The sequence below is a fragment of the Camelina sativa genome, chromosome 20 (genome assembly GCF_030686135.1).
Source record: "Camelina sativa cultivar CO46 ecotype springtype chromosome 20, ASM3068613v1".
Taxonomy (NCBI): domain Eukaryota; kingdom Viridiplantae; phylum Streptophyta; class Magnoliopsida; order Brassicales; family Brassicaceae; genus Camelina; species Camelina sativa.
In genome coordinates, this window is record NC_141899.1 from 15,425,552 (window position 1) to 15,452,784 (window position 27,233).

At 36.6% G+C, this 27,233-nt stretch overlaps 6 protein-coding genes and 2 pseudogenes across 11 annotated transcripts; 6 read left to right on the forward strand and 2 right to left on the reverse strand.

Annotated features, from left to right (window-relative positions):
• Window positions 1–780: 780 nt before the first annotated feature.
• Window positions 781–3,624, forward strand: LOC104772571 (beta-glucosidase 8-like; annotated as a pseudogene). The gene is made up of 13 exons (XR_015592900.1): window positions 781–944; window positions 1,041–1,101; window positions 1,184–1,227; window positions 1,323–1,398; window positions 1,472–1,543; window positions 1,662–1,749; window positions 1,823–2,065; window positions 2,161–2,276; window positions 2,359–2,586; window positions 2,661–2,686; window positions 2,793–2,880; window positions 2,989–3,079; window positions 3,216–3,624. The product of XR_015592900.1 is annotated as a beta-glucosidase 8-like (transcript).
• Window positions 3,625–3,650: 26 nt separating this feature from the next.
• LOC104770974 (uncharacterized) lies at window positions 3,651–8,235 on the reverse strand. 5 transcript variants are annotated; one of them, XR_015592899.1, is made up of 14 exons: window positions 7,816–8,235; window positions 7,267–7,396; window positions 6,910–7,156; window positions 6,732–6,773; window positions 6,563–6,634; window positions 6,342–6,477; window positions 6,053–6,210; window positions 5,884–5,968; window positions 5,608–5,807; window positions 5,280–5,441; window positions 4,926–5,002; window positions 4,544–4,804; window positions 4,214–4,465; window positions 3,651–4,131 (listed from the first exon to the last, which is right to left on the reverse strand). XR_015592899.1 is itself a non-coding variant. In XM_010495447.3 (14 exons), exons 1-14 carry the CDS (start codon window positions 7,871–7,873, stop codon window positions 3,901–3,903), a joined length of 2,184 nt encoding a protein of 727 aa, XP_010493749.1. In that variant the 5' UTR covers window positions 7,874–8,235; the 3' UTR covers window positions 3,651–3,900. The 5 variants fall into 5 exon arrangements, 4 of the variants coding, with proteins under 4 accessions (XP_010493749.1, XP_087361143.1, XP_087361141.1 ...); XM_010495447.3 differs by having other exon boundaries at window positions 4,926–5,075; XM_087505017.1 differs by lacking the exons at window positions 6,563–6,634; window positions 6,732–6,773; window positions 6,910–7,156; window positions 7,267–7,396; window positions 7,816–8,235 and having other exon boundaries at window positions 4,926–5,075; window positions 6,352–6,476.
• A 144-nt stretch (window positions 8,236–8,379) lies between these two features.
• LOC104770973 (uncharacterized) lies at window positions 8,380–8,890 on the forward strand. The gene is made up of 2 exons (XM_019242438.2): window positions 8,380–8,448; window positions 8,558–8,890. The coding sequence occupies exons 1-2, from the start codon at window positions 8,380–8,382 to the stop codon at window positions 8,615–8,617; spliced, it is 129 nt and encodes a 42-aa protein (XP_019097983.1). The 3' UTR covers window positions 8,618–8,890.
• A 916-nt stretch (window positions 8,891–9,806) lies between these two features.
• LOC147918926 (uncharacterized) lies at window positions 9,807–10,972 on the forward strand. Its single transcript, XM_087503784.1, has 3 exons — window positions 9,807–10,088; window positions 10,198–10,828; window positions 10,926–10,972. Exons 1-3 carry the CDS (start codon window positions 9,807–9,809, stop codon window positions 10,970–10,972), a joined length of 960 nt encoding a protein of 319 aa, XP_087359910.1.
• A 292-nt stretch (window positions 10,973–11,264) lies between these two features.
• LOC104770976 (protein ENHANCED DISEASE RESISTANCE 2-like) lies at window positions 11,265–12,543 on the forward strand (annotated as a pseudogene).
• Window positions 12,544–13,753: 1,210 nt separating this feature from the next.
• On the forward strand, window positions 13,754–14,886 carry LOC147918927 (uncharacterized). The gene is made up of 2 exons (XM_087503785.1): window positions 13,754–14,090; window positions 14,249–14,886. The coding sequence occupies exons 1-2, from the start codon at window positions 13,754–13,756 to the stop codon at window positions 14,884–14,886; spliced, it is 975 nt and encodes a 324-aa protein (XP_087359911.1).
• A 221-nt stretch (window positions 14,887–15,107) lies between these two features.
• On the reverse strand, window positions 15,108–16,236 carry LOC104770977 (uncharacterized protein At4g26485-like). Its single transcript, XM_010495448.3, has 3 exons — window positions 16,092–16,236; window positions 15,805–15,961; window positions 15,108–15,438 (listed from the first exon to the last, which is right to left on the reverse strand). Exons 1-3 carry the CDS (start codon window positions 16,234–16,236, stop codon window positions 15,174–15,176), a joined length of 567 nt encoding a protein of 188 aa, XP_010493750.1. The 3' UTR covers window positions 15,108–15,173.
• A 632-nt stretch (window positions 16,237–16,868) lies between these two features.
• Window positions 16,869–22,135, forward strand: LOC147918928 (putative folate-biopterin transporter 2). Its single transcript, XM_087505244.1, has 4 exons — window positions 16,869–18,228; window positions 18,308–18,566; window positions 18,649–18,900; window positions 21,284–22,135. The coding sequence occupies exons 2-4, from the start codon at window positions 18,381–18,383 to the stop codon at window positions 21,302–21,304; spliced, it is 459 nt and encodes a 152-aa protein (XP_087361370.1). The 5' UTR covers window positions 16,869–18,228; window positions 18,308–18,380; the 3' UTR covers window positions 21,305–22,135.
• Window positions 22,136–27,233: the final 5,098 nt, after the last annotated feature.

Below are 27,233 nucleotides of genomic sequence, written 5' to 3' on the forward strand. Positions count from 1 at the left end.
ATATTGTTCCTCATTTGGTAAAGAATGTAGAAGAATGATATGGAAACAATATTACTTCTACATTGTAAAAGGTATCATGGTTACTAATTGAAACCTACATTTCCAAATGACGAAGCACCAACTATCAGGGCGACAAATCTGCGTTGGATCTTATCTCCTTTATACAATGAAGTTGAAACTTTAGTCTGGACAATGTAGTGTGTGACTGAAGCTGATAATAGAGATGTCGTTTTTTACTGATTTTTTAGATTTAGTGTAAATAGTGTTTTCACTTACCGAGTGGCCAAATTGTATGTGGATGATATCAAGACCGACAAAGAATATTTTTCAATTTTTTTTCTTTCTCTTAATTCTCGTAGTGTGAATATAAAAATGGATTTCCTATTTAAAAAGTTTGCACCAAACTGTATTCTATTAACTTTGTAAATAATTTTCTCACAATTTGACTCGCTTTTGACCTAATCTTATAAATTAAAGATGTTAAAAAAAAAAGCAAAAAAAAACCATTATGATGCGTTACATTATTACCTGTATTATTGGCATGTACGTTGAGTTTTTTTTTTTTTTTTTGGAAAAGAACTACGTTCAGTAGGTTGGCAATTTGAAAATGACGGAAGGATTATTCTTCACAAAGAAAAAAGAAAAACAAGAAGATATATATCTTCAGACTTCTTTTAAATGTATTTGTCGCGTTTTTCACGATCCTATGTTCAATGGTCCAAGGAAAACGACACTGAAGTCTGGACCCTTGATTTATTATATCAACTTGTAAGTCTGTGAGACTTCAGTAAAAAAGAAAATACAAAATGATGAAACACTTCTCTCTGTTTTATAGTTTTCTTCTGGTTCTGGCCATCGTTTTGGCAACAAGCTACACTGATGCCTTCACCAGAAATGATTTTCCAAAGGATTTTCTCTTCGGTGCCGCCACCTCTGCTTATCAGGTTCAGACTCTGCAGCTACTACGTCTATAGCAATTTTGTCTTTTGTTTTTTTTTTTCGTTTTATTGTTTCCTCTAAAAATTTGTGGAAAAAAGTAGTGGGAAGGAGCTGTTGAAGCCGGAAGAACTCCTAGCGTCTGGGATACAACCTCCCACTGTTGTAAGCTTTTTTTTTTCTTTAGTCATTCATTATTCGACGTTTATATGAGAAAATTCATAGATCATTCTTCAACTATTTCAAGATAATGGAGGAGATATAGCATGTGATGGGTATCACAAATACAAGGTTTCCTCTTTTTATATTCTTTGTCTTTTACTTGTCAAAGAAGTTATCGGCTCTGTTTTTTCTACAATGTCGATGTTATTGTGACTTTTTTGCAGGAAGATGTTAAGCTGATGGAAGGTATGGGCATAGAAGCGTTCAGATTCTCTATCTCCTGGTCAAGACTTATACCTAGTAAACGCCTCTTCCTAGTTTCTTTGTTTGCAAGCAACTAAACGATATTGTATCTAACCTTTTAAAACCCTAGATGGGAGAGGACCCGTTAACCCTAAAGGTCTACTGTTTTACAAGAACCTCATTAAAGAACTACGAAGCCATGGTGAGGTTTTCTTTTTTCTTAATACTTAAATTTTCCTTCTGTCTTTAATACTTTGATCCAAACTAAAGACAATTCAATATAGCTTCTAAGAGGAATTTTTGGCAAAACTATTTAACAGGAATTGAACCACACGTTACACGTTACCATTATGATCTTCCTCAGTCTCTTGAAGATGATTACGGAGGATGGATCAACCGCAAAATCATGTAAAGTAACAAAGAAGCTGATTCTGATCTAACAAAGCCAACTTTTATATTTTTATTTTGTTATATATCGCAGAGAGGACTTCACTGCTTTTGCAGATGTTTGCTTTAGAGAGTTTGGGGAGGATGTGAAGTTGTGGACACAATCAACGAAGCTACAATTTTTGCCATTGCGTCTTATGGCGAAGGAATAAAGTTTGGACATTGTACTCCTACCAATTGCTCTACCGGAAACTCTTGTACGGAAACATATATTGCAGGCCATAACATGTTGCTAGCTCATGCCTCCGCTTCAAATTTGTATAAACTAAAGTACAAGGTATACATATATATATATATATATATATATATATATATATATATTCGCTCTTAAAATCTTTAACCAGTATGAACGTAATTCATATGATGGTGCAGAGTAAGCAGAGAGGATCCGTAGGCTTTAGTATATTTGCATTCGGGTTATCTCCTTATACAAACTCCAAGGACGATGAAATCGCAACTCAAAGAGCTAAAGCTTTCCTCTTTGGCTGGTGAGGAATATATAAGCTTTCCTTGTTTCAATAAACTTGAGGACAAAATCTGAAAAGACTTAGATTGATATATATAATTCAGGATGTTGAAGCCTTTGGTATTTGGGGACTATCCAGATGAAATGAAGAGAACCTTGGGGTCAAGACTACCGGTTTTCTCAGAGGATGAGTTGGAACAAGTGAAAGATTCATCCGACTTTATTGGAATTATTCACTACACGACTGTCTATGTCACAAACCGACCCTCACCTTCTATCTTTCCTAGAAGCACTAACAAAGTCTTCTTTGAAGACATGGGCATACATTATCCGTAAGCCTTATTTTCATCAATCAGTCAATTGGAAACTCTCTATTTTTAGCTGATAAAACTTCTTCTTTGGACAGCCACTGGTACTTCTTCATCAACCGAGGTGAGGCCCTCTTGCAAATCTGCATATGTATATCTGTGTGTGTCAAAACCTCTTTGTTTGATCTAGAATCTGAAAATATTCCTTATTGAATATGCTTTTATTGAAGTTTGATTTCACTCCATGGGGTCTTGAAAGTGTTCTTGATTATCTAAAGCAGAGCTATAACAATCCTCCAATCTACGTTCTTGAAAATGGTACGCTTTATTCTATTTTTGTCTTCTTGCATGTTTTTGTCTTTTTGAAACCACACCTATTTGTTCTTAAAGATTCTTCATATCACACTAAATAAAATAAAAAAACAGGTAGACCCATGAAACACGATTCGATGCTACAAGACACACCAAGAGTTGAGTACATCCAAGCTTACATTGGTGCTGTGCTCAACGCCATCAGGTACAATTATCCTTCTTCGTCTTTTAGTTCATCATATTACTATTAGCGTTGATGTGATTTAGTGGTCCGATGTCCCACTTTCATTATGGTTTACTTGACACTCTGTTTTTGAAAAAAAATCTTCCGACATGATCAGGAACGGATCAGACACGAGAGGTTACTTTGTGTGGTCGATGGTTGATTTGTATGAGCTAGTGGGTGGATACAAGATGAGCTTTGGAATGTACCACGTGAATTTTAGCGATCCTGGTCTCAAGAGGTCTCCAAAGCTCTCCGCATCTTGGTACACTGGTTTTCTCAATGGCACAATTGATGTTGCTTCTCAGGATATTACTCAGTTGAAAAGCAACTTTTCTGGCTCTTCATCACTCTAATGTTATAAGTTATAACATTAACGACTCTGCTTCAGCTGTGATCCTGATTTAGTTTGATTTTATCTGTTATGTGCCAAAACTCAGTGAATTTGAAAATGGTGTGAGACCAAAATAAGTTGCACGGATTCTGAAACTTTATTGTTTCATTTCAATTGGCTCAAAACTTCAACATCTAGCATCCTTAACCTTATAGAGTATGAAGCAAAACGAATGCATATATGACATTCAATGTCAAATGTCAAAGTACAAACCAATTACGCATAGAAAACATACTTTTTGCATCTGTTAGCAAATCAGTTTTAACTTTTCAGGTGAAAATTATATTACGATAGTGGTAACTTTTCAGTTCTAATCTTCTATTGATCGTGGTTGTCCTATAACAACAAAGTAAACCTAATCTTACTAAGAGTCGATGGTATAGCCGAACGTAAGACCCAAGGATGATACTTATTGGCTCCTACTGTGCTGGAGCAATTTGGAGAAAAGGATCCAACAAGTGTGAGGCACTTTGTGGCCAAAATGGGTAGACAATGCAGAAATAATATCTAAAGCATAACTATGAACCTCAGACTTCCTTGACATTCGGAGAAACATTGCTGTCCACATTCCGGGTGCAAGCTTCACCGCCTCACTTAGACACCTGAATCCATTGCTCACTCTTTTCATTGTCCCTTCTTCCTGCAGATTTGAATAATAACAGTTCTTCAAAAGACTTCATTGCGGGAAAAAAAGAAAAGGGAAGGTTTTCAGTATTACTGACCCTGAGATTGACAGTCTTGTTGAAATCAAAAGCCTCTTCTTCCAGGAAAATATCGACCACTCTGATTATGTCCTGAAGAAGGAAGACCCGAACTCTCTGCCCTTTCTCTGATAATATGAACAATAGCAGATCTTCTGTGGCGGAAACTACTGAATGCATGTCAAATGATTTTAGTTCCGATGATTTCTTCAATGTTTGATCTTCTGGAGAGTCTCCTGAAGTTGCAGAAGCCTGTTCGGATATTGCTGCTACCTGGAAAGAGAGTTTGTTAGACACATTCTTCAGATTACCAAATAATGCTATAAAGAGAAGGTTTATAGGAGGGGGTACCAGGCGTTCAAGTCGATTCCACCTTATTGATCCATCATTACAAATGACAAGTTCCCTTAGTATTTTCCTCATATCTGGGCTTGGATCTGCTAATAGCCTCCCGATAACAAATGGATATGAGCTGTCGATCACTTTAAATTCTGGATCAAGAATCTTAGCTGTGCCTTCTAGTGAACCAAGGGATCTTATGACAAGAGCATAATCTGGAGGTAGCGAAAAGTTGAACTCATACATAACATCATATAATTGTTCCATCACCCCCTGTACAGCAAAAAGCAAGGATTATGGTAATTGACCCCCAATAAAGGCTTAGCCACAATCATATCTTTCATTGTATGTGTCTGTCGGGATTAATTTAACTTTCATCACAAGATGAACATACCTGGAAATCTTGTGATATTCTGGTAGTCGAACCAAATGAAGCACGCAAAGCGTTTGAAACCGCTTGTATATCGACCCCTTCAGGCAAAAATCCCAAGGAAAGGAAATCATTTGCCAAACTTAGAGAATCACGGTTGACAAAATGCACCAGCTGTAATTGCAATAGAACTAATCAAAATCTACAAAGTGATGCAAAAAAATCGCGGATGGAAAACTTATTCTTTCCCCATCTGCAATAGAACGATGCTGCATGTAGTTTATTTTTAAAGAAAAATGCAAAATCGAAAAAGAAGCTAGAAAGACCACAAGCATATAAGACATAGAAATGGAAAGAATAAACAGGAGTAGAGCTTACAATTTGAATAAGTCCCACACGGTAATGGCGTGGGATATTCCCCATCATCCCAAAGTCAAAATAAACAAGTGACCCTTCTTTAGTAGCCACAAGATTTCCTGGATGCGGATCAGCGTGAAAGAATCCAACCTCAAGAAGCTGCTTTAACGAACAGGATAAGCCCTGTGAACCAAACCAATACAAAGTTCTCAATGAAACATTTACAGGCACCTAGCCATACTAAGTCCACCCTTATCTCTCAGAATCACAAAGTTCTATCTACAGATTCATTTGTCACTTCGTGAGGGATGAACATTAAACATTTACAGGCACCTAGCTACTTTTTTACCTGATCAATTAAGTCCCTTTTATCAAGGGAAAACCTTCTTAGCTTAACTTCATCTGTTAGTTTTATGCCATCGATCCACTCCATTGTGAGCACTGCCGTGCGTGTAAAATTCCAGTAAATTTTAGGAACTTTGATGTTCTCTGCTCTGTGATTCCTGGACTTATTCCTAGGTCCAGCGTTATCGTTAATCTGCTCATTCCCTGTAAATGTTCAAAGTATTGTATTAGATCATCTTATATCAGAAGAGTGTACACAATTTTAATCAAGAGAACCTACCTAAGTCAAAACTGTATAGAGAAGCAAACCGTTCTGCATTTTTCGCCTCCCGAACGTAATCTATTTCATCAAACATATGTCTGACCTGTTCATCCAAGAGAGACATGGACACGTTCATATAGTAGAGGTAAGCAGGAAACTAGTTCGAATATTCCATATAATGACTCACCATCTCATTCACCGCCACCAAAAGATCCTTACGGGCTTTTGCGAATCGTTTCAGTTGTCCCCCGATCATTTTGAATAAAAGGGCATCACGTGTTAGAATGAGTGACATTCCAGGTCTCTGAACCTTAACAGCTACCAACTGTCCAGAATGCAGATGAGCTGCAATACTTAAGGGAAAAAATGAAACAATTAGCTTCTAGTAACTCTAAATTGAGAATAATGGAAAGGAGAATAACGGTAGAGACCAAAAGGATAAGAAAATAACCAACCACAGTTAAAAGGTATCTAACCTTTGTATACCTGACCCAGGGATGCAGCAGCAACAGGCTTAAGACTAATATCTGCAAAAAGCTTTGACACTGGAGCACCTAGTTGCTCTTCAATACATCGCATGGCAACAGTAGTTGGAAATGGAGGAATTTGGTCCTATAATCATTTAGAAAAAAAACAAATTATCCAATTACTCGAGCACAGCCACATGGATAACATAAAAGAAAGAAAGATTCCCCACCTGTAATTTTGAAAGTTCTTGGCAATATACAGATGGTAATATATCTGGTCTCGTGCTCAGCGCCTGTCCAAGCTGCAAGTCAAATGATATATTAATAACGAAGGACATCAAAGAAAAGACTATGATTAGTATGTTAGAGGAGTATTGGAATAGCACACAAGTAACATGCCTTAATGTAGAAAGGCCCCAAGCTGATAAGAGTCTCACGGAACTGCATCCAAATTGTGATAAAGCAATATCAAAATAAATTATTGGCCAAGCCATCTATCCAAAAAGTACTCTTCATGTTAACTAATTAAACAAGTACTAGAAAACAACAAATTTTCATAGATTGCAAACTTGCATACCTTGACAGCCCGTTTTCTCATATCTTGAACAAAGAGCTGCCAAAAGGCAAGCTTCACCACATGGTATGAAATGATAGCCGCTCTATACAATGCCAAAAAGGGGCCAAAACGATACACTGCAGAAAAACTTTTCGAGCTATATGCTCCAAGAGCTTGTCCAAATTCGGTTTCAAGGGATTCTCTCCGCAACTTTGCATAATCTGATGTAGGTATTCCACCATGTACGCTGGTAAAGCCTGATGAATACCTGCAAATCCATTGCCAAAACAATAAAAAATGATTAGCCCAGTAGAACATCCTGAAATCCTCGATAGGTTGTGTATCTGCAAGTTATTCAGCATGACCGAGAGAACTCACGTTCTGTGTTGTAGGCAGAATGGTGAAACCCATGTACTTGTCGTCTGTCTTGAGAACCCATTATCATTCCCTCTCGATATGTACTCCCCATGCTTGAAGTCAATAGGTTTGTTATCACGTAACGCTACAACTATAATAACAACAACAACCTCATCAACATCAAAATTTAATTTCCAAAAAAGGAAAATCTTAGCAGCATTATCATATCATATGAACCTAATTCACGTCTTCTACACCCTTGAGTTGATCTAGAACAGTAAAAACTCCACTGAAGCTAAAGCTTGTACAACCATGAGAGTACAAAGCAAAGAGTAATCACTAATCAGTAATCAGCATTACAAAACTAACAGCCCAGTTTCTAAATCTCCCAAACGCAGAAATTGTATGTTCTCGTGACAATCACAAATTGCAGTAAAATCAAGTGGATTCTCGAATCAGAAATCGAGAAATTTGAACACGAAAATCATCCACACCCGTCAATTTCAACCGAATAAAACCAATAATCGCAGTCAAATGCAAGACCTATAAGGAAGAGAAGAAAAAACGCACTTCCCCGGAGAAGCGACACCCGGCGGTGATGGCGAAGAGCAACAACGACATTCCTCATCGGCTAACAACACGATCGATTCAGTCGAAAAGCATGCGATAATCCCATAGTCCGTCTGATTCACACCACTTCGTAGCTTTGTTTTTATGCACTGAAACTGTTCGATAAAATGCGTAAACGAGATCCTCCGTCCGTAGGAAGAAGAAGAAGAAGAAACTTTTTCAGAGTGTCTCTCTCTCTCCACGTAAGGGAAGCGAAAAACAGAGCCCAAGGACACCGAGTGAATTAGTCGCCACGTCCATGACACGTGATGAATTCAGAAGCAGTCGGCGTTAACTGTTTAGGCTGGACCAGCAGGCCCATAGAACTTATAGCCCGTGAAATTAAACTAAATCCGAGAAAGGATAACATTATTCTTGTTTCCCAACAGAAGTTTTAAAATTTTCAAATCGGAGAAGGGATAAATCGACGATTTCTTCTCTCTCTCACACGTAGGATATACTTTTAACCTTAGTCGTCGTCGTCTTCGTCTCCGGCAGAGCAATAAACTCCGATCCGTTTGAAAGATGGAGAAGTCAGTGGATCTAGTTCCGGCGATGGTTGTATTTCTCGCCGCAGTTCACGTCATCGCCTTGGTAACTTTTTCACTTTGTTCGTTCCTTAATGCTCTCTCTGACTCAGTCGCTCTCTGATTCGATTTTTGTTTTCGTTGATCTGATTTTTTTGCGATATTTTGGTGTGTAGGTTTACTGGATTTATAGATTGGCATCAGATCGTCCACCTCAGAGAAAAAAATCTCAGTAGAAGGAAACTTCGATTCTTCATCGATCGGTGTGTTTCGTTTTTTTTTTTTTCCGATCTGTTTTGATGAGTATTTATGGAATTTGAAACTGGTGTAAGGACCTTGATTAGTTGATTATGCATACACTTTTTTAGTGTTTGATAGATTTTTTTTTTTTTTCTTCTTTTCCAATCATTGTTTCATTAGCATCATCATATAGAGATGTGTACTAAAAGTTACAAAAAAAAAAAAACAAAGTTTATTCTAAGCTAAGGAGGGGGATGTGTTCTTTTGTTCTTCGTTGGCCTTGTCCTCTCACTTTTCTCAATTGCTATAGTTCTGCAGCACCATTGATTGATTAGTTTGATTACTGCAACTAATTGATTGATTTGATTATTGGTTGGTCCTGACTCCTGTTAAGGGAAGGGGGTTTTTTTGTTGTTGTTTAGAGGGTGCCTTCCTGGTATGTTTATAGAGGAACTGTCACATTTTCGTTAGTAAAGTACAAACTTATATGGACAACAAACAAAGAAAGTTGTAAAAGGATTTGACTGATGATGATGAGTGTGACCAAAAGTAAGAAGAAGCAACTGTAGTAGATATGGTTATTAGATGTTGAGTAAGTCGACCAAAAGAAAGACCCAGACGAGGTGTGTTTTTTTTTGTTCAGTGGACTTAATATATAGTCAAAGGTCAATTCTAGTTTACACTCTAAATTTAGGGGAGTTCTTGGACTTAGGATTTTCAGATCAGATTTTTTTTTTGAGAGATTAGTGTTAATCAACGGGGAGATTAAAACTTTTGTCAAGTTAGTCAGTAAACTAGTGTGTCTTTATAGCTTTTAATATCTCAAACCAAGTCTTTTGTCGGAATTACAGAGGATTTGGTGAAGAGAATTAATGTAGATGATGACCACGTCGGCCGGGAAAAGAATACGACGACTTATCTAGTGTGTGAGACGCTGCAGTTTCACATGTGTTTCATGAGTAATGCGTGATAGATACATCTCAGTACCAAAACAACATTTCTATTTATTAACATGTTCTCTCGTACGGTATCCGTAAGACTATAAGCTCGGGGTTTAACACGTGTATCTGGACTGAACCTTGGATCCCAGATACGCCAGCCCGGCCGCCTCAAGGATTAACCGATGATAGAAATCCCTTGATTTGTGTTAACACCTTGATTGATTTCAATACAAAAAAATGGAAAATGGAACGTCTTCGGGAACTCTTTCCCCCGAAAGAAATTACCCTTATTTTGGGGATCAAACCAAGCTTAAATGCTGCGAGAGATGGGTATTCCTGGACGCTGACTAAATCTGGGAACTACACTGTTAAGTCTGGCTATGAAGCCGCGAGAGCTATCTCTCGCCCTGTTTGCGACCTCCCTTCTCAGGGGCCTAGTGTTACGACACTCAAGGCGCAAGCATGGAAGTTAAAAACATCACGAAAGCTGAAGCATTTCGTGTGGCAATGTGTGACTGGGTGTGTGGCAACATGTCAACGCCTACATTATCGCCATATTGGTAGAAATAAAGATTGTCCTAGATGTGGAGCGGAAGAAGAAACTATTAATCATATGCTATTTGAATGTCCACCAGCTCGTCAAGTGTGGGCCTTATCGACAATCCCTTCACCCTATGGTGTTTCCTTCATCTTCCCTATATAGCAACCTTGACTATCTATATGGGCGTGGCAGAGACTTTGGCGCACTCGATCAGGACTTGAGAACGTTCCCTTGGGTGATGTGGTACATCTGGAAGGCAAGAAATAAGAAAGTCTTTGAAAATATCTCTGAATCTCCACAAGATACTTTGGAGAAAGCTACCCAAGAAGAAGAAGTATGGAGAAGAGCAAACAATAGAGACACACCACCAGTGGTGGTAGGCGCGGGCATACCTTCGATCCCAATTCCACAAGATTCCATTGTCTGCTTTATCGATGGATCTTGGCATACAGAGGTAGATAGGAGTGGACACGGTTGGATTGCGTCTATTGGTGATAGAATCTTACATATGGGGCTAAAAGGATCGCGACGTAGCCTCTCACCTTTACATGCAGAGTTGGACACACTTGTTTGGGCTATGAGGTGCTTATTGGCCTTAGACTTGGATAAAGCTCTTTTTGCTACGGATTGCTCGGATCTCCTGTTGATGACGTCTAATGTCGAAGATTGGCCAACCTTTTCCTCAGAACTGAAGGATTTTATTCATTTCAGAGATAGATTTGCTAGTTTTAGTATTAGATTTATTCCCCGAGAGGAAAATATCCGTGCCGATAAACTTGCGAAATGTGCAAGAGCACGAGGTTTCTGTTTTTCCCATGTAAGCTCGTCGGTTTCTAACTGACTCTCTCTCGAAGAGAGTCACCTTCTGATACCTTAATATATGGGGTTTGTCCATCAAAAAAAAAAAAAAAAATCTAAGTTATGAAACGATGCCAATTATCTAAAATCCGAAAAAAGGCAAAACTGTTTAACTAAATGCCATAACAATATATGTTTACTTTTGTATATAATTAATTTAGTCCATTACAGCATGAACAACATATTCTACAAAACAAATTACATAAAATGATAGATTTATATGTAAGATCCAAACGTGGTGGGTGAGTCAACCCGTTTATGTGTGCTGGCCTCTGGATGCCATGATAACAACAAAAACAACTACCTTTTTCCAAAATTGTTTATGGTCCAATGTCACCGTTAGTAAATCGTGTTAGTCACACATTTATGATACGAGTCAGTGTAATGAATATTTGTCAGAATAAAGCAACATATGCTATCTTCTTTTCTCCATCACATATACTATTTCCAAGTTGTAGCCAGCCACAACAACCACAGAAAGAGAGAGAGAGAGAGAGAGAGAGAAAGAACAAGCCATGAACCAAACCGAAACCTCCACCGACGATAAAAACACCAAACCAGCCTCATGGACAACGGAAACAATCAACGGTGGATCCTTCCGCCACGTTGACCTCGACACCGGAACCAACGGCTGGGCAACACCACCAGGTAACGTCTTCCCTCTCCGTTCCCAAAACTACTTCACCACCAAACAAAAAACTCCCGGCGGAGACTACCTCCTCTCTCCCGCCGGCGTAGACTGGCTCAAATCCACAAAAAAACTAGACCACGTGCTCTCTCGTCCAGAGAACCGTGTAACACACGCAACCAAAACCTCTCAATCTCCAAACAGTTTCATCTTCGCTATAAATATCCCAAGAAAAGAACACTACTACCACAGCTTGGTCATCTACTTCGCAACACAAGAACCGATCTCTTCAGACTCGCTCCTCCACAAGCTAATCAACGAGGATGACACGTTTCGTGACGAGAGGTTCAAGATTGTTAGCAACGTTGTGAAAGGTCCTTGGGTTGCTAAAGCAGCGGCTGGCAAGTTCGGTGCGTTCGTTGCTGGCAAAGCTGTCAAGTGTAGCTATCACAGAGGAGATAACTATTTTGAGATAGATATTGATATAAGTAGCTCGGCGATCTTGACGACGCTTGTTAGGTTTATGTTGGGGTATGTTACGAATTTGACGATTGATATGGGTTTTGTTGTGGAGGCGCAAACGGAGGATGAGTTGCCGGAGAGATTGATCGGTGGTGTTAGGATTTGTCATATGGAGTTATCCTCTCTGCCTTCTTGGTTGATGATGATGATGATGAGAAGAAGGATGATGATATGCAACAACGGCGAAGATTGATGGGTGCGGCGGAAGGATACGGCGAGAATAATGTGATTTGAGATTTGAACTAAGTCAAATGTTTTTATTATTAAATAAATTGATTTGAGTTATAGAAAGATAGTTTAATATTTCAGTTATTTTGTTTCCACGATGAGAACAAGGTTTGAGATTCTTTTTTGTGTTTGACTTTGTTTTGTGGACTAAAGAAAATTTTCTTTAGGGATTAATTTTGAAATGAGTTTTGAGTTAGAAGAAATGAGGGAAAATTCAAAATGGTGTGTTTCACACCCTCATTTTTTGTATACAAAGTGACGTGATTTTTATTTAATGGAATGTTACCTCATCGTTTTTCTTGCCACAATGTCGTTTTTGAGTCATTGATTTTTAAGGTTGACAAAAATTTTAATAAGAATTTATATTGGTTTCTGCTCAAAACAATTTTTGGATAGTAATTTTGATGAGTTAAGGTGAAAAATACCATTTTAAAAGGTTGGGTTTGAAATACACAATTTTTTCCAGAAAAGAAATAGACAAAAGTGTATGTAGTTTCAATTTGGTTACTTGATAGCTTGTTCTGCTACTAACTTTTCAAGAGCATATTACGGACAGACATGTCCGAGCAAAGGCAACGAGTGTTCGCCACTTTGGGGATGTTGTGGGCTTTAAGTCCACGAAATGGACTATCATATTGGTATCAAAATGAACATAATTAAAACAAATGGATTCTGACTTTGATGATGTGGATATGGTTGGGAACACAGTTAGAGCTGTCAAAACGGACGGGCTGTCCATGGGCGGACCATGTCCAATTCATTATGGACCGGTTATGGACAAGCCCATAATTGAAACGGACTTAAGTGGGCATGGACAACAAAGTCCACGGACAAAACGGGCGTGGACAACTTGGACATTGGGCGGCCCATTGGACAAATAATTCTAGGTCAAAATTGATTTGGGGGAAATCGTAAAACACATTTTTCATTTTCTTCTAACTTTGTCGGTGATTTTCTTCTAACAAATTTTACAAAATTTGTTATATTGTTGTCCAATGGACGCCCATGGGCAGCCCATAAAAATATGGGCATAAGTGGGCTTGGTCGTTAATGGACCGGACGTTAATGGACACGGACAGCTATTTGTCCAAAATCAAATTGGACAATGTTAGACGGGTCAAAATGGACGTGGACAGCCCATTTTGACCGCTTCCATTTTGACAGCTCTAAACACAGTACGTGCATCTCTTTTGCAACCTTCGACCGCTTTCCAGTCTGGTAAAGAGTAAAGTTAACCGCTTTTATTTAGTAATACTTTAATAAATCTTATCTAAGGTTTGCATCTATCAGTCCTAAGATCAAATCTACTAGGGTTGCTGATATAAATATTTTTATTAAAAAAATAATAAATAGTAGAGAGATTTGAGAAACTTGAGAAACAATTCTCAAAAGAAATAAGACAGATATTCTCACAATGGATTGGCATTTACCCATTCTAGAGGAGTATATGGATCCAGCAGATATTCCGCTTATTCAGAGTCTGGCGGTTAGTAAGTCAATTCGATCGAATAGACTGATTTGGCATTATACTAAGTCCGGTAAGTATTCCGTGAAATCTGGTTATAGGCTATCACGAGAAATTCAGAAGGAAGCAGAGTTTGGGCCATCGTGTACCGTTTTACGGGCACAAGCTTGGAAACTTGAGGTCCCCTCTAAGGTTCAGCATTTTTCTGGCAGGTGGCCTCTGGTAGCCTCCCTGTTAAGGAACGGATCGCTCATCGGGGCGTACGGTGTGATGTTACGTGTCAACGGTGTGGCTCTGCGGTCGAGTCTATTAATCACGCTCTTTTTGAGTGTGAACGATCCCGTTTGGTTTGGGAGCTATTGCCGATACATCTTTCTTCGTCTGGTTTTCCGGATGGATCAGTGTATTCAAACTTAGATTTCTTATACTCTAAGGTTTTTTCAGGTTCCGGGGGTGTGAGTACTGGTTATTTGTTGCCATGGATATTGTGGACTATTTGGAAAGATAGGAATAAAAAGGTTTTTCAGGGAGTTGAGGATGAGCCAATTGATATTATAAATCAAGCGTCAAACGATAAACTCTTGTGGGAGGAGGCAAAGTCCTTCTCTGGGAATTTATTGCCTCCCCAGCCGGCTCCGGAGGAAAGGGTTGTTTCTGTTCGTTGTCAGGTTGATGGTTCCTGGAAAGGTTCCGACCCTTTAGAGGGCGTGGGATGGTGGTATGGGACTCAGGATGATAAGACGCTACTTTTGGGAGCTTGTAGTCGTCGTCGTAGTCCCTCTTCCCTTCATTCGGAATTTAATGCCTTGCTTTGGGCTATGGAGTCTCTTCGAACGGCAGGGATTGATTGTCAGGATTTCGAGTCAAATAGCGCTGAACTGGTGGCGATGGTGCAGGCTCCGGACGACTGGCCAGCTTTCTCACACGTATTGGAAGATTTTCATTCCCTCAGATCATCTTACCCTGCCTTCACCCTGACACAAATTCCGCGAACGTCAAACGTCCGAGCTGACTGTCTTGCTCGTTCTTCTAGACCTTTAGTTTCTGCATCTGCTTTTGTAAACTCTTTTGCTCCAGATTGAGCAACCAATTTTGGAGTTACTTTTTAATTTATTTTATTGTTAGGTTGAATAAAAAAAAAAAAAAAAGACAGATGTCATTTATTCAATGTAACAGATATTAAAAAATAAATAAAAAAAATCTGTAATAAAAATATATTTTTTTATTTTATTTTTGAGAAACTTTCACCGTTACTCCCAGTAAAAATGCCCAAAGGACCTTAGTTAGTTTGGTGCACGTAATGTCGACTTGTCATCGCGATAAGCTGTGAAGTTTTATTGAACTGATAGAGCGATACATTAAAAAGAAGCTATTTCTTGAACATGAAAGTAACGGCAGATCCGTAAGGAAAGCCATAATCACATATACTTCCTCTCTTGTTGGGGTAACCTGGAAAGTCCCATTGGTCAAATTTCATTTGCTTGATTAAACGCAAACCCTCTTCTTCAGCTAGAGCTTTTATATCCCACTTGTTAAATGGGCATATGTTACGAATAATATGAATCTCTCCATCTTCGTCTTTCAACATCTCTTTTGCACTCTCCATAAATCCTCCTAATACCCCATGGTGTTTCCTGTGATTTTTATACACAAATGTTCAATATTATATCAAAGAATTATATTAAATAGGGAACATTCTGTGTTTATATATAACTGATCTGTTTTTTTACAGAATATAATTGATGATCTTCATAAACATTTTAAAACATATACTTAAGAGTTAAGAGATAATCTAAAAATCTTAAAGAATATGGTAACTTGCTGAGGCATTCCTCTATTTATGATGCAATCTATATAAATATTATACATATATTTTAAATTATCTATATGAAAGCGATTCCAAACATGAATACGAAGTTACGAACATCCTAAGTTTTGCATCAAATCTCGAGATCATGATTCCAAAAATCTTTCGATATGATGAGAGAGAAAAACCTTACCCTGCATGAGGAAAATGAAAGAGGATAACATCGTATCGAGCTAGACGATTGTCTGAGGTGATGGAGTGTACGCTAACACCACGGACCACGGTGCACCCAAGTCTCTCCAACTCTTCCACGTTCGCTTTCCCATTGTTGTAATTACGCCCTAGCTCCTCTACCATACACAACATTAATCACCAAATTTGATAAGCTAAAGTTTCTGTTTGCTTGTGGTGAATAAATGTTATATGATAACAACAACAATATTTATCAGATGATTAATAATGTTTTACTACGTATACTACCTCGAATATCAAGAGATGTTGCAGTGATGTTGATGGCAGGACCAAAAGCTTTGGCCAGAGACAAAGAAAATGAAAAATCTCCTTCTCCGACCACAAGTATTTGCTTATCGCTGAACCTTAACTTTTCAGATTCCTGAATATCCATTTCAACATCTGATGGCGTGTCTTTTCAAGCAACACCATGTCCTTATATACACATATAAATGCTTGAGTCAAATTAAGAGAGTTTTAGTGTTAAATGTTTGGTTTTGTATCAGTTTCTTCGAACTTTGTGATCATTTATATATTTTGAAGACCTTTCATATTCTATAAAGAATTGATTAGTGTCAAACTTCTTCTGTAATTCTCTTTGTTCAAAAATATTATTACGGGTCAGGTTTGTTTAATCTTTACTTTAGTTTGGTTAAGGATCATGAATGTTATTTTGTCCCTAATATGATTATCATATACTACTACGTGACTTGCTCGTTTTACATATTCCTCTTCTAGCTAGTGATGAAGTTATACAGTATGTAGAAAAGGGAAAAGTCAAAAGTATTAATGAAGTATTATGTTCGTTATGGTGACTAATTACAATTTTTGTTTCTATATGAATCAAAAAAACCTTTTAATTCAATTAAAACGTTTCAATATTTTCAGTTAAAATTGTCAAAAAAAAAAAAAAAAAAAAAAAAGCTGGGGGAAAATTAGAGAAGAATGTTCTTAGCAAATTAGCAAGAGACAACAAACAGAGATGTGTGTGTTGTGTTTGGTCAAACATTTTAGCAGCAAAAGCTTGACCTTTTCCATTTCGTCTCTCTCTCTGATCTGAGTTTTATCCTTTCATTTATCTTTTTTGTATCTTCTAAATTTAATGGGGGTATTTTTATGTTTCATACCAAAACAGGTCAACGAAGTTTCATGTGTGCCAATTTCATTCTTGTTTTTTTGAGCTTTGAATTCAAGATTCATCGTTTTTGATTCCCAAATCTTTGATTATTTTGCTTTACATCAAAAGATTCATCCTTTTTCTTATGATCTGAGTTCAATCCAGTCCAAGAAGTACCCACTTCAGTCAACTCTGTTCCTCGGATCTTTTTTTTTGCAGACCAAACCCACATCACATTTGAGCTAAAAACAGAGTCAAATCTTGAATCTTTCACTCCTTACAGAAGAACTAGTTATGCTAGTAGAAGAGCAAAAACTTGACAACGGCGGATACGTACGTGTGGTCGAAGGAGGAGAAAGCCATTTTCATAATGTCTAAAGATGTTGGCCTCAGAGCTTCACTGGAGCTTTGTTCTTGGTGTGGTCTCACTGTACGGAGTAAACCAAGGTCTTGGACTCTTGGTGGCTCATTGAGTCGTGTAGCTACAGAGTATTACATGAAATATGTTCAATAAGGTTCAGCCTTCTGAATCTGCATATCCAGCGCATCCCACATAAGCGGCTGTTTTTATTCTAGCTGTGTTTGTTGCCAGAGTCTGGCCTCTAGGACCGTTTTGACGATGTCATCCGATTCAGAGCATGGCTGAGCCGATTATAGACAAACAAAGATGTGTTGTTTTGCATCAAAGTCACCATAAAAAATCTAATAATTTGATACTTCATTAATACTTTTGACTTTTCTTTTTCTTACATAAGAATGTTTTGGTCAAACATTTAGTTCCTGACCTTTTCTTTGGTAATTTTTATCCTTTCATTTCTGATCTAATGTCATTTTCTATATCTTCTTCTTCTTCTTCAGACCAAACACACATCAAAAGTTTCAACATTAAGCTCGAAACGAACTCTAATCTTGTTTTTTTTCCTTCCTTAATAGAACCAGAGATGGAAGTAGAAGAGCAAAGCGAAAGTAAATTACGTAATGTGGCGTGTGGTCCGGTGCGGTGGCTAAAGATGTTGGCCTTAAAGCTTCACTGGACCTTTGTGTTTGGTGGCGTCACAATTTATGGAATAAACCAAGGGTTTGGTTACTCATTCGGTACAGTAGCTACAGAGTATTACATGAAAGATGTTCAAAAGGTTCAGCCTTCTGAATATCAAAGTATCAATGTAATCATTAAGATTCCATGGATCATTAAGCCTCTTTGGGGCATTCTCACTGATGTTCTTCCCATCTCTGGTTTCCACAGAAGACCTTATTTCATCTTAGCCGGTAAATGTCACTCGAAATCGGAACAAATCCTCAGCAACTGTCTCATTAATTATATGTTTTGTACTGTGTGTCTTTGTAGGGTGCTTGGAGTGGTTTCTTTCTTGTCCATATCGCTTCAGAGTAATCTACACCTTTACTTGGCAATATTGTTGATGACAATATCAAGTGCTGGAATGGCGATAGCCGATGTGACCATTGACGCTTGCACTGCTTCCAACAGTAGAAAACACGATTCTCTTGTATCGGATATGCAGAGCTTATGTAGCTTAAGCACCTCCGTTGGAGCACTTGTTGTTTTGTTTATGATTGGTATCTTAATTCATCTTGTTGTCTCCAAGGTTAGCGAACCGTTTGCTGTGACTTTTTCCATTTGGTGATTCCTCTCTAATGTTTTGTTTTGTTTGCCTTCTGACATTATAGGGCGTGTTTGGCTTGCTGACATTTCCATTTGCATTAGTAACTGTAGTCGGTATCGTGTTTATTGAGGACCCTCATGAACAGGAATTCAATACATTCACCGATGCATGGAACGCCTTGTGTAGGAGGATGAAGCGCTCAGAAGTGTGGCGTCCGAGTTTGTATATATACATTTCCCTTGCTTTTGGTGTGAACATTCATGAAGATCTTTTCTATTGGTTCACAGATTCAAAGGATGGTCCTTCGTTTGGTCAGGTAATCCCAAAACATGCAGCTTCAATCTTTCAAACCCCACCCGAAAATGCCTAATAATATATATATATACATATATATATATATATATATATATATATACTAGTGTTACGCGTGAGTTCTTACATAATCACTATTATATTTTGAAAAATTATATAAATTAACATGTTTTATTATGTTTTTTCGTTGTACAACAAAATTAAAAGACTACGTAGCATGGATTTAAATAAAGTAAAGAAATTAAATTTTATTTTGATGATAATATTTAGTGCAATTAAGTCATATTGTATCTTACATGTCATATGTCATATATTTTTGTAGTTGTAGTCAATAGTCATATTTCAAAATCATTGTGATATATATTTTCATAAATTTATTTTGTGGTGATAGCTATACTATTTTGTGGTGATATATATTTTCATAAATTTATTTAGTTATGCATATTTTTTTATTTATTTATGGTGATAGCTTGAAGAAATTTAAAATGTTTCAGTTAAAAAAAAAAATCAAAATAATAAATAGTAGGTTTGCAGTGTCTCATACATATATAACTAAGTGAGTCTAACCATAGATTCTTAGACTACTACATTTCCATAAAAAAACAATAAAAAAACAGCAACTACTTTATTAGGTTATTATCTTAAAGTCTTTAATTGTGTATGGACTTTGATTTATATGAAATGATAATGTTTCATATAGAAAAAAAATAATTAAACTATATATCATATATTACATGTATATCCTATTCAAATAAACTGACACTTTTATTAAGTTAAGATATCATTTGTTAAATCAAGAAAAAATAATGATATTCTAGAATTTATAAATTATGTGAGATTTGAAGTATGAGGCCATGAAGGTTATAGTATTAAGGATAAATCATGATCCATGATTTATTCAATCACATATTCAGAATCAATCATATCTTCTAATTATGTAAATAAGATTATATAATTACTTTCATTAGAATAGTCTAGAACTATCTCTCTTGTATATATAGCTACTCCATTGTACTCAATAAAATCATCCATTACATTAAACATTTACATATAGTGAGATATGTGTCTTTCTTTTAATAGATGATACATAAATCGATTTATCCAAGGTAACTATTTGATAGTTACAAAAGTGTAATTAAGTGCATACTAATACATTTTTAACATGTTCTATTATTTTAAATTAAATCCATTGAGAACACTACTATAATATTACTATAGGAGTTACAAACAAACTTTTATACTTTTCCAACTCCATAAAGAAAAAAAACTAAAAGAGAAAATCATTATTTTGGAAAATATGCTACACAAATTAAAAAATAAGTTGAACATCTTATCTTATTATATAAAGTTGGGTTTTGAAAGTTAGTCATTAACAAGATTTTGACATGTGTCAAATTATCAATCTCAGATTTTGACATATGTAAAAACTAATATTTAATAGGAGGAATTTAATTACAACAAAAATAAAATATTTTGTTTTTTTAAATATTAACATTGTAAAAAGATAATTATAAAAATATTAACATTGTAAAAAAAAATACAAAGTTTTTTGAAATAATTATAAAGAGATTATTTATATATATATATATATATATAAAATTCGAAATTATATTATTATTTACTTATTTTTAATTTTGAGTGATTATTTCTTCAAAAAAATATAAAAAAGGGATTACCGAAAATATACAGTTATTTATTAATACTAAATTTTGTAAATACTCATTTCTATATAAACATAGATCGTCTCATATTTAAATAATTTATTCAAAAACACTGCTTTCAACTTTGTTTTGATTGAGAATTTTATTTTAATGGGAGGGTAATTTTTTCTTATTTTTTTAAACTAAAATTTTCTCCTACTTTCTCCTTTTTCAATTGGGAATATGTAAGATTAATATGTTGACACAAAAAAATATTAATATATGCATCTTCTTTTCCTAATACTGTATTTTAAAATTTATTGTAGTATTTTTTATTGTTTTATTTAATTTATATTTTCATCTTTGAATTATTTGGAATTCATATATTATCGTGCTTATAATTTTTATTATTTTTTTAATTATGCCAAATTAAATTTCTTGTAATTTCTCAACCTTGATTGGTTGGTCATAACCCTTTGTTTTTTTTTGCAAACATAATTGTTACCATTATTCATTCAATCCCAAAGGGAGATAACGTGTAGAAGCTCATCAACCTAATGGATGGATAGAATAGGCTAATCAAACACAAGCTTACAACAAACATAGATAGGTAGATTGGAAAAACATAAATCGTTGTTGATAGATCCATAAGAGCTCAAAGACAGTGATACCCTGTTTTGCGGAAAGGTTTAAAAGAATTGATTTGGCCACATATGTCACTAAAATGCACTTATTTTTTCGATCAAGGGTCCTGAGAGAACTTCATGATGGGTGACCTTCGTGGAAGTGATTGTCGGAACTGCGCGAGTCGGGACAAAACACAGGAAAATATAATTAGTTGATTTATAGGGTCGGTAAACAAGTTTTCAAAGCCTCCCAGACGTGGCCATCGAATATGGGTGGGTGCACGGGACAGGAATAGATGTAGAGCCCACTTAGGAAGGTGGGTCCATGGACCGAGAGTGGATATGGCTCACCTAGCAAGGTAGCGGTTGAGGCGTTACAGAGACAAATGCTACATCATGGTGTGTCAAAAACACATCCAGGGATACCCTGGGAAATTTAACATTAGTTACTATCAAAAAATTTTGTGACGTTAAGAAAGATGTTTTTACTTTCATTGGTTGTCAGAGCAAGCCATTTTGAGATAGCAAAAAGACGTGAACATTTTCTCTCCAGACAGGAGGAGGGCAAAGCCAAGGTTCTCTCTATGGTGGAGAAGGTTGGACACAAGATTATCTCCCCAAGGGAGGAAGGTGGAGGAGGTTGGACGCAAGATTATCTCCCCAAGGGAGGAAGGCATAGCTAAGACGTGAACATGTTCTCTCCACACAGGAGGAGAGCAGAGCCGAGGTTCTCTCTATGTTGGAGAAGGTTGGACAGAAGGTTCTCTCTATAAAGAATGAGGGCGGAGCTGAATTTTTCTCCATGGTGGTCATACACTATTGTGATGATCATCATTGATTAGTATATTATGTAATATATTTTTTATTCAGAATGTTTTTTGAGCCAACAATTTTAGTAATTAAAAATTGTTCGCTTAATGTGTTCATTTAAACATTTTCTAGGTGGTAATAAAGAATATATTTGTAACATAAAGTTTATTTAGGCGTAAAAATGCACTTTTAATAGTAACATACATAAAAGATTTGTAAATAGATATTAATCAGTGTATAATAACGAAAAATAAAATTTATTAATAACGTACAACAAACACCAAACACCATCCACTACAAGAAAATCTGTGTTTTGAGACTACTATTTGTGATCACATTAACGGTCACAAAAAATTAGCGACCAAGCCATTTTGAGATAGCAAAAAGACGTGAACATTTTCTCTCCAGACAGGAGGAGGGCAAAGCCAAGGTTCTCTCTATGGTGGAGAAGGTTGGACACAAGATTATCTCCCCAAGGGAGGAAGGTGGAGGAGGTTGGACGCAAGATTATCTCCCCAAGGGAGGAAGGCATAGCTAAGACGTGAACATGTTCTCTCCACACAAGAGGAGAGCAGAGCCGAGGTTCTCTCTATGTTGGAGAAGGTTGGACAGAAGGTTCTCTCTATAAAGAATGAGGGCGGAGCTGAATTTTTCTCCATGGTGGTCATACACTATTGTGATGATACATCATTGATTAGTATATTATGTAATATATTTTTTATTCAGAATGTTTTTTGAGCCAACAATTTTAGTAATTAAAAATTGTTCGCTTAATGTGTTCATTTAAACATTTTCTAGGCGGTAATAAAGAATATATTTGTAACATAAAGTTTATTTAGGCGTAAAAATGCACTTTTAATAGTAACATACATAAAAGATTTGTAAATAGATATTAATCAGTGTATAATAACGAAAAATAAAATTTATTAATAACGTACAACAAACACCAAACACCATCCACTACAAGAAAATCTGTGTTTTGAGACTACTATTTGTGATCACATTAACGGTCACAAAAAATTAGCGACCGTTTTGTGACCGTTTTGCTACTATAACACAACATAAGAAAATTTTGTCGCTAAATGGTCCTAAATATGCGACTAATAAAGATAGTTGCTAAGGCGTTGCTCATTTGCGACTAAACTAAGACTACTATAAAAACACTATAGCACGAGTCGCGAAACAGTCGCAAACAGCGACGAGTTAGCGGCTATCATTGACGTCGTTAATTTTGGTCGCAATTTTGTTACAAAATTGCAACGGAATTGTAACTATCTGTATCAGTTATAACTTCGTTGTAAAGTAGTCATAAGTAAAAGTTAGTTAAAAACGTGGAAAATGTTGAGGATAGGTGGTGTACCGTACTTTGCCGACATATAATTGTAGTTCCTAAGTGGTCGTAAAAAGGTGGCAAATGAGTTGTAAAATGATCACATATTTGTGACTCTTATATGGTAGTCGCAAAATGGTGATAATATTATCCCTATATAAGCCACCGCTCACTCCTCTCATTTCTCACACCTCTCATTTCCATTATTTGGTACAAGAAAAAAAAGCAAAAAAAATAGAGAAAGAAAAAAGGAGAGAAAAAAAAGAGAGAAGAAAAAAAGTGAGAAAAAAGAAGAGAAGAAAAATGTGGAATTATTCACGGAGTGGATGTACAACAGGATCAATCCAGAGACGAATCATATCTCGAAGGCATTTTTGGAGGGGGTAGATCAGTTCATAGTTTTTGCAAGTAACCAGTCATCAGGACATAACAGTGGAGGTAGGTTTCTTTGCCCTTGTAATGTATAATACCAATTATATTTGGTCTTAAATATAAATATAAATAAAATATTGTATGTCATATAAAGTTAATTGAAAAAAATACACTAAAATTAGTAAAGAGAAAATGACACACGTTGCAAGAAGAGAGTGGCAAATGGCAACTTCTTAGAGAAAAAGAAAATCATTATTTTGGACTATATACTACACAAATTAAAGAATAAATTAAACATCTTATAAGTATAATATCAAATTATATTTTGTTCTAAATATAAATATAAACTAGGTAGTAATCCGTGCTATAGCACGGACAAAATATTTTCATAACTATATAATTTAAGTATTTGTACAATATTGTTATGAAATCCAAATATTGGATTTCAGTTTGGTTTTTATTTTGATTATTACCCGTATATAACTTAGACGTATCTACTTTGGAACAGGAAACACGTCTCTTCCAGTCCCGTCCCGTTTTATTATGTCCCGGTCTGAAAGTACCCGTTCCAAAGTGGCTAGTTACTTCATGAAATATATAAAGTCTCCATTTGAATATTTAATTTACATTTAGTTAGTAAAAAATATAATTTTAAAAAACTCTCAAAATATTTTCAAAAATTCTCAAATACTTTTTTTTGTGTGTGGAATAGTTAGTAATTTATTTGACAATCGATAATAGGGTTGTTTATAGGAAATGGTGATTAGTCGGCATAGTATTTAACCTATGGGATATGGCACAACAATTTATTTTCTGCGTAATCATTTTAAATATATATAATATTTTAATTTGGATGGTGTTAACAAAATAATAAAATGATAATTACCCTTGTTATAGCACCAAGTTAATAATATATTAAACTTCTATCAATATCGATCCAAACAATCTCGCCATATAACCAACGACGGACCTAGTAAAACGTTAGGAGGGTCAGCTGACCTCCCTAATATTTAAAATTTGTGATTAGAATTCCTAAATATTTGATTTACATCTAGTTAGTAAAAATTATAATTCACAAAAACTCTCAAAATATTTTCAAAAATACTCAATTTTGTTTTTGTAGAATATTTTGTAATTTATTTGACAGAGTCTTACACAAAATTATTTATCCTGCAAAAAACAAAAACATATATATCAAAGAACATAGATATCAAATTATTTAAAATGTAAATCAGAAAGAAAAGAGTAGCATATATAGAAAAAAGAAAACATTAAGCATGAAATATATATAGAGCGTAAATATATATGATGTGTTTTAGTAACAAACTTTGAAACAAATATAAAACATATAAAAAATCTTCAACTTAAAAAATATTATGTAAGATCGAGTAAACAATGATAAGAAGTAACACTAACTTTCAGGGGGGTAGCTATGACAAACGCCTCAATAGGACTAACATTTGTCTTATCCCGAAAGTAGAGAAACCGACCCGGATGACTGAATGGCGCCCCATTAGTCTATGTAACGTTGGGTACAAGATTATTTTGAAAATCTTATGTCAGCGGTTGCGAAAGTTTTTGCCAGCTTTAATTTCTGAGATACAATCGGCGTTTGTCGAAGGCCGTTTAATCACGGATAATATTTTGATTGCTCAGGAAATGTTTCACGGTCTTCGAACTAATCCCTCTTGTAAGGGCAAGTTCATGGCCATCAAAATAGATATGAGTAAGGCCTATGATCGGGTAGAATGGTCCTTTATTGATTCCTTACTACGGAAATTTGGTTTTTGTGAAAAATAGATTTCCTGGATCATGTGGTGCGTGACATCAGTGGAATATAGTGTCTTATTAAATGGTCAACCCCATGGATTCATAATACCGTCAAGAGGACTCCGTCAAGGAGACCCCTTGTCACCTTATCTCTTTATCCTCTGTACTGAGGTCCTTATTGCAAATTTACAGAAAGCGGAACGATCTAAGCTTATTACGGGTATCAAGGTTTCCACTGCATGTCCGGCGATTTGACGTTTACTGTTTGCAGATGATAGTCTGTTTTTCTGTCGGTAGGAAAAGTGTGAAGTTATTTTGGGGATTCTTAGGCAATATGAGAGGACTTCTGGACAGAGGATAAACTTCCAGAAGTCTTCCGTTCAATTTGGACATACAGTAGATGCGGATGTGCGTGAAGATTTAAAAGATATCCTGGGGATTACCACTTTAGGTGGTATGAATTCTTATTTGGGAATTCCGGAAAGCCTTGGTGGATCGAAAACCAAAATTTTCTCTTTCGTCCAAGATCGGTTACAAAAACGGGCTGGGGGTTGGCCTGCCAGGTTACTATCGCGGGGGGGGGGGGGGGGGGGGAAGAAGTCATGATCAAATCGGTCGCGACCGCTGTCCCTACCTTTGTTATGTCCTGCTTCAGAATCCCCAAGACAGTTACACGGAAACTGACGAGTGCCATCTCCAACTTCTGGTGGAGCTCCTCGGGAGAAACTCGGGGTCTACATTGGATCGCCTGGGACAGATTGTGTGTCGATAAAATGGAGGGAGGCTTGGGGTTTAGGTGCCTGGACGATTTTAATACCGCACTGTTGGCTAAAAAACTTTGGCGGTTGATTTCAGTTCCAGATTCACTATTTGCAAAGGTTTTCAAAGGACGATATTATAGGCATTCGGATCCATTAGATCCTATTAAATTGTACTCTCCATTCTATGGATGGCGAAGTATGATTTCTGCTCGCTCTCTGGTGAATAAAGGACTCATTAAACGGGAAGGAACGGGGGCCTCCATTTCAGTATGGTCTGACCCTTGGATACCTGCTCAATCTCCGAGACCAGCATTGCGTTCAGGATCGCCTGTCGATCCAACGCTTAGAGTTGAAAATTTCATTGACAGGACTTCACGTTCCTGGGATCTGGCATTACTTTCGGCTGCTTTCGAGCCGGAGGATGTAGCCCTTATTTCTGCTTTACCTCTTGGTAATCTTACCACACCGGATAGCTTGGGATGGCATCTAACTAAAACCGGTAGCTATACTGTTAAATCTGGATATCAGGCATTGCGGCAGAAACCAGAGAGTGGTCTTCCCATTTCTGGTCCCAATATTATCCCACTTCAGGCATTTGTCTGGCAGATTAGGTGTCCACAAAAACTCAGACATTTCTTATGGCAAGCAATAACGGGTTGCATGGCGACAACAGAATTTACGACGTCGTGGATTAAGTTGTGGTATGGATTGCGAAATTTTTGGGGAGACGGAGGAGACAGTCAACCACGCTCTTTTCTTATGCCCTCCGGCTAGGCAGGTGTGGGGATGTCCCAATTTCCGACTTCTACGGGCTGCTTCCCATCGGAGTCTATACATACTAATATGGATTCCTTATTTTGGAGGCTTCAAGACATTCCTTCGGTGGAAATATTTCCGTGGGTTTTATGGTATATCTGGAAGGCTCGGAATGATAAACTATTTAGCAACTTGGATTCCAATCCGGTAGCAATTTTACGGATAGCAGAGGAGGAATCCAGGCTTTGGTCTGCAGCTCAGGAAGACCTATC

Coding starts and splice junctions, on each gene's coding strand:
- LOC104770974 (XM_010495447.3), bottom strand. CDS start 7,873: ATGAGGAATGTCGTTGTTGCTCTTCGCCATCACCGCCGGGTGTCGCTT. Junction 6,478..6,562: donor AAGAACTTTCAAAATTACAG/GTGGGGAATCTT, acceptor AAATGATTATAG/GACCAAATTCCTCCATTTCC. Junction 4,805..4,925: donor GAATATCACAAGATTTCCAG/GTATGTTCATCT, acceptor TTTGCTGTACAG/GGGGTGATGGAACAATTATA.
- LOC104770973 (XM_019242438.2), top strand. CDS start 8,380: ATGGAGAAGTCAGTGGATCTAGTTCCGGCGATGGTTGTATTTCTCGCC. Junction 8,449..8,557: donor CAGTTCACGTCATCGCCTTG/GTAACTTTTTCA, acceptor TTTGGTGTGTAG/GTTTACTGGATTTATAGATT.
- LOC147918926 (XM_087503784.1), top strand. CDS start 9,807: ATGGAACGTCTTCGGGAACTCTTTCCCCCGAAAGAAATTACCCTTATT. Junction 10,089..10,197: donor AATGTGTGACTGGGTGTGTG/GCAACATGTCAA, acceptor AATGTCCACCAG/CTCGTCAAGTGTGGGCCTTA. Junction 10,829..10,925: donor TTTCAGAGATAGATTTGCTA/GTTTTAGTATTA, acceptor TTCCCATGTAAG/CTCGTCGGTTTCTAACTGAC.
- LOC147918927 (XM_087503785.1), top strand. CDS start 13,754: ATGGATTGGCATTTACCCATTCTAGAGGAGTATATGGATCCAGCAGAT. Junction 14,091..14,248: donor TGTGATGTTACGTGTCAACG/GTGTGGCTCTGC, acceptor AGGTTTTTTCAG/GTTCCGGGGGTGTGAGTACT.
- LOC104770977 (XM_010495448.3), bottom strand. CDS start 16,236: ATGGATATTCAGGAATCTGAAAAGTTAAGGTTCAGCGATAAGCAAATA. Junction 15,962..16,091: donor AACATCTCTTGATATTCGAG/GTAGTATACGTA, acceptor TGTGTATGGTAG/AGGAGCTAGGGCGTAATTAC. Junction 15,439..15,804: donor TTTCATTTTCCTCATGCAGG/GTAAGGTTTTTC, acceptor TAAAAATCACAG/GAAACACCATGGGGTATTAG.
- LOC147918928 (XM_087505244.1), top strand. CDS start 18,381: ATGACAATATCAAGTGCTGGAATGGCGATAGCCGATGTGACCATTGAC. Junction 18,567..18,648: donor TTCATCTTGTTGTCTCCAAG/GTTAGCGAACCG, acceptor CTGACATTATAG/GGCGTGTTTGGCTTGCTGAC. Junction 18,901..21,283: donor ATGGTCCTTCGTTTGGTCAG/GTAATCCCAAAA, acceptor TTTTCGATCAAG/GGTCCTGAGAGAACTTCATG.